Genomic DNA, 16,079 nt, shown 5'->3' with positions numbered 1-16,079 from the left:
CAAAGATGAAGAAAACAATAAGAAAACACTATAAGGCGGCTCATTTTATCCTGTGCTGCAGGAAAGGCTTGTCTCTAAAGGTATCAGGCAAATACAAATGCAGTCTTAAATTCATCCAATAAATGCATAAACCACATTTGCACAGAAAATGAATAAGCTAGCATTCACATGAAAGGAGTATTAAGAAATTAAGTTAAAAATTGGAATCTATTTATTCTTGAGTTGTTAAAGCACATGCATTTTCTGTAATTAGAAGCAAGCAACCACATAAGAAATGCAACCTTGTAACTTTTAATAGCTGAGGCATATAAGCATAATCAGCTTGTGATGGAAACTCCAGATTACATGCTCTCCTCTCTTGACCTTGGAGTCACAGCGTTTCTCGCTAGCTGTAATTAATATCCTTGTCTTAGAGGGGGCAATGACTTTGTACGGAATGTCTGTAAATGCAGGCACCCTAATATCCTTCGTATTGTCACAAGCGCCACGCACCCAGTCTAAGGCTGCTACACACCAGCAGCTGAGCAGCCAGCACGTCTCATTTCTAGGCACAAAGGACTCACCACAGAAGCTTAATTTGGTGAACGCCCCGTTTACACAGTGAGGAGAGCACTGGAGAGCTGACCCTATAGTGTCTGTAACAAAGACTAATCTTTTGCGTGGTAAATCAGCACGAAGTCTATCGACAAACTAAGCATTCGCTAAGCACTCGGGTGGTTCAGACCTTTGTCCTTCAAACTGCTCCCTTTGTTTACAAGTTTCACCAAAAGAAAAAAAACAAGCAGTCTGAAAGAAAAACGTTTACATCTTGTTTGAGAGGGGGATTTATGTCCAGCTCTGCCCTTCATCAGATTAAATCTGACTGATGACTCCTCCAACTCCGGCTGAGGCCATAGCAACATGCATTATGGGGACTGCCCAGGTATAAACTCAGTTTTATCTCAAAAGAAGAAAAAGCAAAGCAAAAACCCCTCAACTAAGAGCACCCAATTTATCTTTCATCAGTCTCTCTTCATTAAAAAATAAAAATTAAAAAAAAATATGTTTGTGCCCCTACCCCTCCATTCCTCAAAGATGAGAATTATCAGGCTAATAAACGATGATGAATGGTAGCAAGAAGTTTTGCCTCTCCACTGCAGGAGAAACTGTTGTTGTCAGTGGCACCAGAGCAAGAGCTCAAGTCCATTCTGGAAGACCAGAATAAACTGATACAGAATGATGTGCAGAGTGAACTCTGAGAAATGCTGATTGTGAGATACCGAAATGTTATTTCCTGGAGTAATTATCTGCCTCACCGAGTGCACTGACATCAGCAGCACTGATGAAGTTTGAAACTTCACACAGCACTGTGTGGCTCAGTTCTCCTGTTAAGCTACATACTTAGAGTAACATGCCTCTCCTCTTTACAGCATCAGTAAGAGTATTATATTAGTATGTTTAAGAAAATTGGTCTATTTGCCTCTTAACTTCTTAAGTGTAAAACAGGATAGTTTCCTACCTGTAAGACATCTGTAAAAAGATGTTAAACTGCATATAAAGAACTTTCTAATCTGGGATAAAACAGGCTCTTCCAAGAACCACTGTCCCTGCAATCACACCTAGTAATGTGGTGCTCAGCCTCTCACAGATCACTGTGTTTTAATTATCTTCCTGTTTCAAGTAATAGTTAACCATTCACTGAACTTCCTGTTTCATTCTCTCTCTACACTGATAGATTTTGTACAAATACATACAGGTAACCCACCTGTAAAACCCTGGTAATTACAACAGTTTTACAATACGACCACGGTCTCAAAGGAAATTAAAATACAAAGGTTAGCAAACAGGGGATCTGAGGCCTCCGGCGGGATGAGAAGAGATGTAAGAAACAAAGCCAGCACCTCAGCCCTTAAAAAACAGCAAGCCAGAAAGTACAGAGCAAGCACAGAGCAAGCAGAGCTGGACTGCAGCCATGCTCCTGCTCACGCCAGAGTGAGACTGTTTCTTGTGGCCTTTGATGGTAGAGGTTAGCACTGTCAACACGGCACAGAACGCTTCAAAACCTATACACAGAGGTGCCTGTAACTTGAATAAAGACATTTAGAAGAGAAAGGTCATGGCCCAATGCATGGATCGCAAAAGGAAAGACATGTAGCAACTTCTCGTGGGGCACTGGGACAATTTGCATATGCTGCATACAAGACAGCAACACATGGCAGAGGAGTTTGTTGACAAGTTAATGACTGTGTTACTTACATTGGTGCCTAAACAAAAAAAAAATATGCAAATCTGTATTTTCTTTCAAGTAAGAAGTTCTGTATGTCTAACTTTGGAAACTGGTACCTAAAAATATGCATCTGTCCGTGGGAAAAAAATACTGTTATCACTGAATACTGGACCTCTAAAATTTAAAGCTCAAAGTCAACATAACTAAGACACTGCTATTTCAAATACCTGTTTCTTAGAGGGCTTCCTCCACAAATTCATATATGAATATACCTTGAAGGACTGTAGAGAGCTCCGAATATGTCACAAAAGGAAAAGGCTGTACATGTGTTTCTATAGAGAAAAGTGTTCTATCTGTGAAGGCTTGTACAACAGTGACTTCTGCTGTGAAAGGCTTGTCAAACCAGCAATATCAGTTATTAAGGTTGAAACTTCCTGGTATTGCTCCAATTACTCAAAACACTTAATATGCTTCAAACAGGACTTTATGTTTCTGGCAGAAGCATTTAGAATGTGAGACGACTCAGTTCCTGTTCCTACAGCAAAGGGAAAAGTGTCTATTTTAGTGGGCAAAGGATAGAGACAAAAATCATTGTTTACTAGTCCCAAAACAAGAACAAAACTTTTTCATTATCAGTAAATTCTGAACACAAGGTGGATTCAAATGAGTTTTCAGGACTTACACCTGACATTTTGATCTGATGCCACTGCATCTTATCAGAGTTAAAAGCAGAGAGAGTTTTAGTGAACTTCCACTATGGCTGCATCCTACAAACGCTAAAGGATTTTCTTAATAGGGAAGAGTGCAACAGCACATCTAACAGCCTGTGCCTCTAAGAGAAAACTATAATAATGGGCTTTGAAAACTTTGGTTTTTCATTTTAAAAAAATAGAAAAAAGTGGTTTCAACAAAGAGCTTTACCTACAACAAAAGAGCCCATGAATCCTCACAAATTTCAATAGAGTTATCTTCTGGAAAAGCAATTACTAATGAACTAAAACCATCTGTTGCCCATAAATTAGAACTAGTTAAATATCCATCGGAAAATATTTATTTGACTAAACAAAAGAACTGTCTGCATCCCACTGTTTAAAGCCAATTTTCTTGCATGTGTGTTCATGAATAGGTGGAAAATAACTCCCTGCACAGGCTATACACATTGAGTTAGTCAGCATAAACTGTCACAAAGGCTTTCCATTTTAAGTCATACCTTTTATAAGTAGGACTTGACACTGAGCCAGTCAGCCTGATGCTCTCTCATGCTTTTTGCATACTTTAGAGACTAGATTATTATTGTCTGGTCTCAACTAAAGATCTGTGGCCATACAAGGCTTAGTATGCCTCCATCAATTCAGAGTCATTGTTACAAAATAGCCCGTAATAGGTGTTGGGATTTAACACACCAGAAATGTTGGATTTACAGATAAGAAATATGCAATACTTTTCAATCCCTTCAAAACTACCATTATTTGAATTCCCATTAACTGCGCATTATAGACTGCAGCATACATTATTTTAAGACTCAAGTCGCTTCGGTTTTTCATGCCACAGGTAGCAGACGTTGATTTACAATCATCACTAAGGCTGCAAGTTCTCACCATTCATTTTGCTAATACTTTTGTCTTATGGAAGAAATTGTCATAGAATCCACGTCCTTCTATTTTCTTAAACCTAAGTTTGTTTCTTTGGTTACTGAGGTACTTAATGTTTTACAAAAAAACAAGAGAAGAATTTTCTGCCAGGCTTGTGACCTTGAGGATGACAGTTTAAAACTCTGCTCTTAATCTTGCAAAAAAAAAACAATCAGTGCTTAAAAATGACTGTAAATGAGACACTGTAACTAGAAAAATAAACAGAGTGCCAGAGATAATATTTGACATGTCCGTTGCATCAAGGAAGAGTTTCTCAAATTTTAAAAGAACAAACTGGTAAATGCAAGTCATCTTCTATGTAGTATTGTTCCTGCTGAAGAAATAATTTTTAATGTCTTCATCCATTGTAGTTTTTGTACTGGCCATATTAATATACTGGGAAAAGACAGATTTAGTCTGTCTCACATACGAGAAATATTTTTTCCCCTCCAGTCATTACATTCTATAACTACACGCAATAATAATCCCTAGCAAACTTTTAACGATGAGTAATTACATAATGTAATTCCTGTTGTGAGTAGCTGGCTTGTGATACTTTGTAAAAGGTACTTTTCCAGAAACTACTAAACATTTTCCTGAAAACAGGGAATACCAAGAAATTTGATAAAACATGCCAACAGCCATCCTTTTGCAGAAACTTAATGCCTCATTTTAATGTTTATCAAATTAAATATTCCATTCCAATTTATTATATTTTCCAAATATAATTTTCAGGCTCAAAATACCTTTTTAAGGTAGGTATGTTAAAAAATCAAACAGACGGCTAAATAATTGCAAAATAGAACATCAGTTTTTTAGGATTTTTATCAGCTTCATTCTAAACAATTTGCCATATTTCACATTGACTAACATATATTGGTCATTTACTTATCTGTAGTGCCACTAATTTTCAGGAAGTGTTCTTGGCGTGTGTGTTATTTGCAGAATTAGAATTATTGTTAAAAACCAGAAGAAGAACAACAAAGAAAACAAACCACCACAGTCAGAAAGCAAAGGAATATATATTCAAGGGGAAATCCCACACTGGGTAGGTCAGCTCACCTAACTTCCTTCCCCCACCCCCACCTTGAGGAGTAGGGTACTTCAGTTTGGAGTCACTACAGAACCATTAATTCACACCATGAAGTAGGAGGACTCAGTGGATTATGATGGAACAAACCCTTATTTAAACAAAAAACGTATCTGATAAGTAGCATGGGATAACAAGAAGCCACAAAAAGCAAATTACTGAAAGAAACCAGGCTTATATCTGGCATACTTGAAAGCTGTCTCCAGATTAAAGACCTCCTTAAAAAATTCAACGGAAAAATAACAAACCGTTTCTGTTTTAAAGGGCAAGATAAGATTGTGGTAGAGCTACAAACTTTATGTAAATTGATTCTTCCTTGATCCAATAAATTTAATTGTTCTATGCCAGGAGAAAGAAGCCCTTTTCCTTTACCAACATTACTTTTAATGCCTAGAAAGCAACATTTCCATTTGTTCATGTGGCAGTAAACCTTGGCTATTCAAAGCAGCTTCATTCAATCTAGAAAAGCTGCAGAGAAGAGGCATCAGAAATGGAGAACCTACCATTTAAGAGTCTAAGAGGCAAGTTTGTTTAGCCTAGTAAAACAGAAGTTGAAAGTACATATTCTACATCATGTAGTACATCTGAAGCAAAGAAGTTAAAACACTATTTTCACAAGAACAAGTATTATGGTGCCACAGATGCCTTTGGTCTGGGCATCAGATGATTTCTAAAAATAAGAAGTTGGATTTTAAAAGTCAGAGCACTGAAAGCAAGAAAGAAAATTCCTTTCAAACTTTGGCTTAACTGTTTCACAAAAGGATTTCTGTTTCTAAGTAGCTCTTGCTGCAGTTAAGAGAACTGAAAAGCATTTTAAGGGTCCCTGACCTCCAACATCCAACACTGGTTTGTTGCTGTTCCTGGGTTTTCCATCATATTATGCATTACAGATTGCCTACATCTTCAAATGACTGACAGTAGAGACTGTAAACTAAAAATTAGGATTTGGTGCAGGAGTAGGTTGGGAAAGAAAGAAGAAAAATATGGCTAGTTCTGTTGAGTTCCAGCATTTCAGAACTCTTTTTATAAACTCACCTCTTATAACCTCATTAACATCCTAAGTTACAGCAAAAATGCTTATAATTTGAATAGTGGCAGTTTGTTTCTAGTGAAGGTCAAGCACCATTTGTGGATTTCAATAATTTGTAGCAAGTCAGTTCAGCTACAGTTCACTTCTGTATACCTTACCAGTGCTGTGTTACCACAGAATCAGAACAGTGAACAAAGGGAAATCCAAATTAACTCAGAGATTGCAGCTTCTGTAACCCAGCAGAGGTCATAAAATCCTAAAGCAGGTGTGTGGACTTTCTCAAGTCATCTTCTTATGCTTACCAAGTAGGTTCTTTTATAAATGTACCGCTGACACTGCTGGAAACATAGCAAGGCATCACTTTCAGAAACTGCAGACGTGGAATCCTTGCTAAAGCATTATGTTAAACTGCAGGCTGCTGAATGCTGGAGTGGATCAGCCACTGCTGTTCACAAGATCATCAACACTGAATATAACAAGTGTCTAGAATCAAATCAGTAATTATTGCACAGAAACAGTGCAGTACTTTCATGGAGTACTTGCCAAAACTGTACACCTGTGCATGGTTACCCAGCAGAAAAATGTCAACTGTAAAGAAAAATGCAGCAGCGACTGTAGATCAGAAACCCCATTTCAGCTCCAGAAGGCACAGAACCACAAATGCGGAGCCAGGACTGGAAGCATCCTGCTAGGGTTAGCTTATCCAAAGACTGAAGCACTCTGAAATACACCATGAAGAAGCACAGCTGTGGACTGAAAGCCAGTGCAGCCCCAACACGTCCTTACTCTACACTGTCACGAGACAGCTCTGCTCATGTCCTGTGCAGAGCAACAGAGCAGTGTCAGAATCAGATAAGAATTCAAGTGTCTCTTGGAGTTCAAACCATGCAAATCTGAGGGAAGCTCTGACATGTAAGTCCAGGAGGATGAGGAGGATATGTGATAGATTTTTACAACTCCATTTGAATTATTCTGCAGTTGTAAAATAGTCATTCTGGCACAAAATACATGGTAACACCCTGAAAAAATGAATTCTAAATAACTGAACCACAAATCAGTCAAAGCAGGTCTTAACAGATAACACTATAATTGCAGCTATTAACCACACATTTTTTACTACAGTACAAGACAGGGTATAAAACTATGAGTATTCATTTGAACGTTAGAAGCACATTTGCAGCCAGAAGGCCACACAGTTCATCAAACCTCAGATATAACTGATAAATATGCCACTGTGGGACCAACCTTAAGGGTTGCTGAGGACAAGCAGCTTGTATCACTGTCCTGGAATTCAGCTCTGTGTGTTCGGTTTCTTCCATAACTGCACTTACTCAATTTTGCATCACAAACCTACTTGTTACTGTAATAATGTGAGCAATTGCTAGCACTCTCAAATCAAATCTCAAAAAAAGGGAACAAGTTTCTGTCTCTTACCTTAGGATCTTTTGGCTGACTCCACTAGAATTATCATCTCAAAATGCTATAACGAACAGTTCATCACAGAACTATAAGACTTACAATTGCATTTAGACCCCTTGCAGGTACTTAGAATGCATTTTCAGCCTTTTATTGCTTATACTAGCTAGTCATCAGACAGGCTCGAAACTTAAAGTTTGTGACAGGTGGGCCACAAATACGGTCCTAATATTTAGATGATTCGAACATCTAAATGCTATGGTTAAATGCTAAGCATTTGTGGGCCAGGCAGATTTGGTAAATGAAGGAATCATGACGATTTTAACAGATAAGGTTTATGATAAGGTAAGATGAACCTGCAGCAAAACCAGATTCAAAAGTTGTGGGAAAATGGTCACTTCCTCTGAAGATCAAGTCACTGCCTTCAGAAAGCAAATCATCCTCTGCCTTCCGAGGAAGAGCATAGGGAAGATTACATAAGAAATGTCATTCACATTTGCATTGAAGAATTTAAAAGAAAAAAGCCATTGCCAATATAAATGAAATTTTATCAAGAAACAGATGATTTATTCCCCCCTCCCCCCAAGCTCTTGAACGTATTTAATGTTTTGACAGATTTGTTTCCAGTTTTTGAGACATTAGTGTAATGTTATATATGCAGTATGTACGTGAATTAAGTTAAGAGTAAACTGCTGCCTGAAATTCTAATAGATGTTTAGGAAGATGGGAAGAACCTAAAATCCTACAAAAGTCCAAACTGGAGTAGGGTTTGGGAGGAAAGGGAATTGTTTTGTTTTGTGCATTGGGTTTGAGGGGGCAGGGTGTTGTTTTTGGTTTAGGTCGGTTGGTTTAGAAGTAATATTCTAGCTCTTGGACATGATCTCTGTACTGTGAACAAGCAAAGGAAAGGGTCACCGATCAAGACACCACATCTCTGAAAGCTTTCTCACCCATTGGTATTATTTTGTTTGAGATGATGTACACAGAAACTAACCTAGTGAACACACACATTCAGCATATAATATACTATTAATAAAACATAGCAATGACAGATAATTCATCATAATATGAAGTGACTAAGTTACATTGTACAAAGATTTTGGTGATTTGCTTCTTAAGACAATGATTAAACCTCTGTCATTTTCCCTCCAACTTTTTTAGAAAAAAGACTCATCTTTTGAAAACTTCTAAAGGCTTTTAAAAATGTGAGTTAAAAAAAAAATAATCTGGAATCTCATATTTTACACATGCAGAAAAACACTGCACTTTGATTAGATGCATTTTGTAGAGGGAAATTAAATACAAATTAAGATATATTGAAATCAGTATACCTTTAACAACTCCTCTTTTTATACTAAGGTACAAGATGAAATAAATACAAAACAAAAAAGGTTAAAAACATTTTCCATACTGGAGGTCTACAAGATAAATTCTAGTATGGAAAATGTTTTCAGGTTTTTTAGTCCAGTATGCTTTTAATGCACAGATTACTTGAAGAAAAGGATCCAGTGAGACAACTTTAAAGTTATGACATTCATTTAAAATTATTTATACTGTAATAAACCATTTTTATAAAAGCCTGGAAAGAATTGTTTGTTAAAATGGAGTTGAACAATCCCAAGTAAAGCTAGCATATTTACCCTTAAGTAATAGGATCCCCTATTCACCTGGGTTTTGGATTTACGCTCACATCATTTGGGTTGTGCTAGCAAAAACATTTCTGAATACTAACACAGAAAGAAGTCAAACTGAATAGACAATTTGCTACAAAATGTTCAATGAAAAGTTACTTTTTCAGTAAAGAACACCAAGATGTTTCCTAAGCAAAATGACACAGAATTCAGGCTAAAAAAAAAAAAAAATTAAAAAAAAAAAATCCAACAAAAACCCCTCCCCACCACAGCAACCAAGTTAATAAGAAACTCTAATACTGACACAGCAGCCATAAGAAAATTTACTGGAAGAGGCCATGCAACCTTTTTTTATACAGTTCCGGTTTCTATTGTAGATCTGGGACCTTTACTACTTGTTGCAGAAGACCTAAGTCAGCCTTGTTGGGTAGAGAAGATAACAAGACTGTACTTCAACAATGAATACATCCGAGATGCAACTAGGAAAGCTGTTCACAACTGCTTAAGGCAATGTTTGGGTTCATTAAGAGGGATTATGATATGGCCTCCAAATTTATCAGACACTGAAAAAGCACCCTTGTCTGAGGTGGAAAGCTTGGCAGCTGTTGGAGCATAATTCTGGATCCGGCAAACAGTTGTCCTGCAACTCAGATCAATGTGGACTGAATGTAAACATTTGAATGCAAGTAGATGCTTGTCAACATATGAACAACAGATCATACATATGGGCTTCAGTATCTTAAGCAATTTTATGTCAGTTTATCTACAGAAAAATAAAGTTGAAAGATACTGATTTCTACCTAACTCCTTACCTGCAGGCATTTATGGTGGCTTATAAGCATCAGAGTGACACTTTCAAACTTTTGTTGGCTAGCTATATTAAAAGGTATCTTTAAATACCCACATAACTACATTCTTTATTTAAACATCTGGATAAAGTTGCTCTTTTTGGAACAAAGTCCAAATCTAGCTCCAGCATGTAGTATTATAAAATAAAATGGTTTATCAGGAAACTCTTCAACTGAACTAAGGTATCTTTCTAGTATTTAAGCAAGACTTCAACTCTACTTCCTTGAGATCAGAAGATACGCAAGGTATGGCTGTTACTAACCTGCCAGAACCTGCCTGTTCTCATTTTCTTGATCCTCTATTAGAAGATGGAACAATGGAAAAGCAGATTGGTACAAGTCCTGTCTTATAACTGGAGGCTATTATTAGGTATGACAACTGCCCACCTATCAACACAGTTCCTGCTGAAGCTGACTTTGCCATCTGAGAGAATCCAGCAAGTGATGAAGCAGTTAAGTTAATACAAAATAACTAGCTTCCCTAAACTTTCAGGTAACTCTATGAACGGAAGAGGCTGCTCTGTCTGCAGTGTAATGAGATGTAGAATTCTACAATGTGCCTAATAATTCACATTTTTGTTTTCCCTGTTTTCCAGTGACACTCACTCAAAACCAATAGCAATAGACTAGTTCTCCAGTTAAAGCCTACATCCAATCAATTTCATTTCCACTCGAAATCCTTAACACCACTGGGCCAGAATCTTAAAAAACTCTTAACACAAACCCAACACCTCAATCTTATTTCTTGTTTCTTGTGATTTTTGAACGTTTTTGGTATTTATGTATGCAAGGCTGGGCAAAACCATAAAACTGAAACTTGTTCCTGTCAAGGAATTGAATCTATGTGACAGTTTTAGTCAGAAAGCAGAACCTTATATGAGGACTCAACTAAACAAAGAGAACGTTAGCTATATGCACCTCTTATACACAAGTCAAGTTACAGAAATTGACCTTTATTTAGTTATCAGTTTAACTTTTTTTTTTTTTGATACAAAGTGACATTTTCATTTTAGTACAGAAAATCCATGTCAGAACAGTACCTGTCTGTTTCAGTTGTACCACTGGAGTCTACTCTGACCTCAAACTTTAAAAAACAAACAAAAAATGAGATAAACAAAAAAACAACTTCTGTCCCTCACCATGAAAAGTACTTTGACTAGTAATTCATCCATACAATTTTCTATTTTTAATTTATATATATACAGTATTATAATAGTATGGCATTACTATATAAAATACTATATATATATAGTATGTATTATAGTTCAAAATACTCTATATAGGATATAACTATATAGACACTATATGAAGTATTTTGAACAATAAAATAGCATCTGTAAAACAGAATTTAAATTTAAGACCAGATCTTTCTTTTGAAGAATTGTGCAAGAAGAATCCCTTTTTTCAATTTAAAAAAGCTGCGAACAGAAGCAAAACTACAGCCTGTAGTGTAAAACTAGAAACCTACATAATGAAATGTTAGGAACAGTGACCAAGAAACAGTTCTACTCACATGACATTTTAAAAACAATTAAAACACAGTACCCAAGAAACATGGCACAAGAGACAGAAGAGACAGGTACAAAACCTGTGTTAGGAACACAGAGTCAGAAGTGCAAAAAACAAAAAAGGAACTGATACAATGGAGTTTGTACAGTATGTAAGTAGGTATTGCAACCAAAACTAAACGATCACTTATTTTTTGACAGTGAGAACACTAACAATTTAGTACCTTACTAAAGGCTTTTAATCAAAGCCCTAAAACTGTGGCTGCTCTTAAATAAAAACAATCTATGTGAATGCTATACACTGAAGTACAAAGCTTAAGAATTACCCTGCAAAATTGCACCAACATCAGCTTTCAATATTTACAGTATCTAAAAAGTGACAGAACACAGCATGCTAGGCCTAGCTTATGACTCTTCCCCACCAGTACTTAATCCAGGCCCAACAACCAAAAATTATTATTTTTCAACACACATTAAGCTTGGATTGTTCAGAGATATTATGACGTTTAAATATTAAATTCATGCATAAAACAAGAAACGATATCTGAGAGCTGACAGGATACAAACAGTGGTCTGCCCTGTAAAGGAGTGTACTTCCTTCTGAGCTTACTCCCAAGACGTACCAATTCAATCCCATGTTATTATTAACTGTTTGTCAAGTCAACAACGTGCTTAGAAATGGTCAACATGGTAACTAAGATTCATGTTGCGCATAAACCATTCATTCATATTCAGAAATTTCACTCTGTGTTGGAGAGTTACCTCATTAAATGAAAGGACATAGTTAAAAAAAAACCAACAAACAAAACAAGACATTCAAGTAAACAGCAACAACCAAATACTTCGAAAAGGTTTTTGTAAACTTGCCATTCTACAGGGTTTTGCAGCATTGTTAAATTCTTTACTTATGGACATGTACACGCAGGTCACAACCCCTCATGGCAACCTGTCATGTGTACACGTATGACGTAAGAGACAAGCTCGGTGAAGTGATCTACCCCTTCTCACATGCCTCCATTGGGTCCTTGTGTTCAGTGTTATCATTCCCCTTCATGAAACAGAAATCACTTACGGATATCTTTATAAAGACAGAAATGGACTGAGTCCGTTGGATAGAAAGTTAGTTGGTTATTTATATCTGCAAAGTAGTTTCACAGCAAAATAAATCTACAGTGGGCCAGCTGGGATCCACAGGACTTTGTTTTGTTCTTGATCAACAGTTGTCATAATCTGAGTGCAAATGCTTGAAAGGGCTCCTCCCTGGACGATGCCTGGAGAAAAAGACCCCCCCACACACAAATGAGACTGAAGCAAACTGTTGTGACTCTAATTACATGAGCAGTCTTTTGCATTTTTCTGCAAAATGTTTATCAGCAAATCAGAACTCATCTACCCAATTCAATATTTGCCAGATGCATGACTCTATTAAAATAAGGAAAAGAATAAACATAACAAAGAGGTTAAGCATTCAATATACAACTTCTTCTGCTAGTTCTTAAAACAGGCCAGGGAAGTCACAGAACTGATGGCTATAATCAACTAAGGCAACTGTTTTGTTAAAGGCCTCCATGTACTATTTTCAGAGGCATCAGGTGGCAAAGTTTAAGTCTAAAGATGGTCAGAACCTGCTATAATAAACCTTCTCTGTTCAGCATGTGGTGTTAGGAGTTTCATATTTATGTGGTAATATACATAGAGACTATAGCTGTAGCAACTAGAAACTATTTACAAATATTAGAAGTAAATTATGAGGCAGCTCACAGATCGCTGAGCTAAATAAAGCAGCAGTGGTTCCTACTCCGATTCTTACTGTCAACTACATTCAAGGAACAAAAGGCCAACAAGAAGCAACTCCCTGAAAATCAGTTCAGAAGATAAAGGAACACTTTGCATTCTACCCTTGCTAAATGTAACAGTCATAAAAAGTAAAATGCCAACACTGAGACAGGAGGGGAGACTTAGCTTTAAGGCTTAAAAAGGAGGAACTTCACGACTCGAGAAATATGTCAGCGAAGCCTCTGGCCTCAGCTACCACTAACAACAGAAAAAATATAGAAAAACTTACAAGGCTTAAGGTATTATTTACTTTTCTGAAAAGAAGCAATTTGATCTTAACCATGTCAGATGAGTTTGGATATAGAACGCAGTAACCAAAAAGGCCTATGAAAGGTGACAAGTGACAGTGGGGAAGTGATTCAGATGACACAACATGCTCACAACTTGGTACAGGAAACAAAGCCAACTCGAGAGGGTCATGAGTCAAAAAATGAAGTAGTCATAGAACTCAGGTCTGAAAGAGTGTCATACAGCTTCATCAGAAAGCTGCCATGTCAGAATTAATTACCCTGACAGAACTAAATCTGGCCAGGGATATTAAGGGCAACAAGAAAAGCTTCTGTATGTACACTGGGTGTAAAAGCAAGACTAGGGAAAATGTGGGCCACCTTCAGTAGGAAACAGGAGACCTGGTTACCAAGGACATGAAGAAGGCTGAGATACTCGATGCCTTTTTTGCTTCGGTGTTCGGCAAGAGCTCCAGCCACACCACCCAAGTCACAGAAAGAAAAGGCAGGAAACTGGGAGAATGAAGAACTGCCCTTTGCAGGAGAAGATCTGGTTTTAGATCATCTAACAAACCCAGGGATGCGCAAGTCCATGGAACCTGACAAGATGCATCAGCAGGTCCCGAGAGAACTGGCAGATGAAGTGGCTAAGCCACTATCCAAGGTATTTGAAAAGTTGTGGTAGTCCAGTGAAGTTCCCAATGAACAGAAATGGGGAAACACAACTCTCATTTTTACAAAGGGAAAAAAGGAAGACTTGGGGAACTACAGGCTGCTCAGTCTCACCTCAGTGCCTGGCAAGATCATGGAGCAGATCCTCCTGGAAACTATGCTATGGCACATGGACAATAAAGGCATGGCTGGTGACAACCAACATGGTTTCACTAAAGGAAAATTGTGCCTGACAAATCTGTGGCCTTCTATCAATGCTGGTGGATAAGGTAAGAGCAATAGGTATCATCTGCCTGGGCTTGTGCAGGACATTGCCAAATGCCTTGAACAACAATCTTGTCTCTCAATTGGAGAGGCATGAATCTGATGGATGGACCACTCAGTAGATAAGGAATTAGCTGGATGGTCACACTCAAACAGTTGTGGTCAGCAGCTCAGTGCCCAAGTGGAAATCAGTAACGAGAGCTGTTCCTCAGGGGTCAGTACTGGGACCAGTGCTGTGCAGTATCTTTGTCAGCAACATGGACAGTAGGATTAAGTGCACCTTCAGCAAATTTGCTGCAGAAACAAAGCTATGCGGTGTGGTCAACATGCTGGAGGGTACAGATGCCATCCAGAGGGACCCTGACAAGCTTGAGAGGTGGGCCTGTCCAATCCTCATGAAGTTCAACATGGCCAAATGCAAAGTCCAGCACCTGGGTCGGGGCAATCCCAAGCATAAATACAAGCTAGGTGGAGAAGAGATTCAGAGCAGCCCTGAGGAAAAGGACTTGGGCATGCTGATTGACAAGAAACTGAACATGAGCTGGCAGTGTGCGCTCGCAGCCTAGAAAGCCAACCATAAGCTGGGCTGCATAAGAAGGAGCATGACTAGCAGGTTGAGAAAGGTGACTCTCCCTCTCTACTCCCTCTCACCTGAGACCCCACCTAGAGTACTGCATTTAGCACTGGGGCCCCTACTACAAGGACATGGACCTACTGTAGAGAGTCCAGATGAGGGCCTCAAAGATGATCAGAGGGCTGGAGCAACTCTCCTATGAAGACAGAGAAGAGTTGGGCTTGTTCAGCCTGGAGAAGAGAAGGCTCCAGGGAGACCTCAGAGCAGCCTTCCAGTACCCTAAAGGGGGGCCTATAAGAAATCTGGAGAGGGATTTTTTACAAGGACATGTAGGGATAAGACACAGGGAATGAAAATTGAAAGAGGGTAGATCTAGATTAGATATTAGGAAGAAATTATTTACTGTGAGGGTGGTGAAGCGCTGAAATAGGTTTCCCAGAGATGTTGTGGATGCCTCATCCCTCGAAGTGTTCAAGGCCAGGCTGGAGAGGGCTTTAAATAACCTGATCTAATGGCAGGTGTCCATGCCTGCAGAAGGGGTGTTGGAACTTCCAACCCAAATCTTTCTATGATTCTGTCCAACATACCTATCTACATGCTTATTTTATTCACAACATTATAATTTCTACAAGCTTAAATGTCAGTGCAGTTTGAACACCAGTCCTCTCTGACTACCAGCATCTGGAAATGTTGCTGAAAGCTGGAGTCCATTGTACCTGGCACTAACAGAGGGAGGTCCTTGCCATAGAGCATGTGGGAAGATACACATAGGACTCTCTTGGACTGAGCGCTACTTTCATTATGAGGGTGACATTAAAATGCAACAAATGACTTAACAAGGGGCAGAAGATAACATGTGATGATGGCCATGCACACTGTCTGTGAAGGTTTAGTATGTGACATTTAAGTGAGCATTTGTATGGCTATTAGATACCACATAACTGATTTTGTTGAGAATGTGCAGCTTCCCTAAGTATGTGCTGAGGTAACCCTATACTAAATACACCCCCCTCTTCTCTCTTGTACTTGGCTGGTATGCCTCAAAATATTTCTGCAAAAGTCCCATTGTTCAGGGGGATCTTTTGCTTTGTTTCATTTTTTCCTTTTAAGTTTTGCTGCCATTAACATCAAGGTGGCTAGAATTTT

At 38.3% G+C, this 16,079-nt stretch overlaps 1 protein-coding gene across 6 annotated transcripts in view; it reads right to left on the bottom strand.

Moving 5' to 3' along the window:
* Positions 1-10,784: 10,784 nt before the first annotated feature.
* The window catches only part of DLG5 (discs large MAGUK scaffold protein 5), a 110,897-nt gene continuing 105,602 nt past the window's right edge, over positions 10,785-16,079 (bottom strand). For all 6 annotated transcript variants that reach the window (XM_061450507.1, XM_061450525.1, XM_061450541.1 and 3 more), the window contains one exon: positions 10,785-12,631. In XM_061450507.1, the coding sequence (XP_061306491.1) occupies positions 12,528-12,631 (104 nt within the window). In that variant the 3' untranslated portion in view covers positions 10,785-12,527. The remainder of the gene's footprint in view (positions 12,632-16,079) is intronic.

Source organism: Pezoporus flaviventris, unplaced genomic scaffold (assembly GCF_033815535.1).
Source record: "Pezoporus flaviventris isolate CSIRO_AGI_PZ_B2104156 unplaced genomic scaffold, CSIRO_AGI_Pfla_v1 ptg000001l, whole genome shotgun sequence".
Taxonomy (NCBI): Eukaryota; Metazoa; Chordata; class Aves; order Psittaciformes; family Psittacidae; genus Pezoporus; species Pezoporus flaviventris.
The sequence above is the reverse complement of the archived record's forward strand: the minus strand, read 5'-3'. Positions and strand labels throughout refer to the sequence as shown.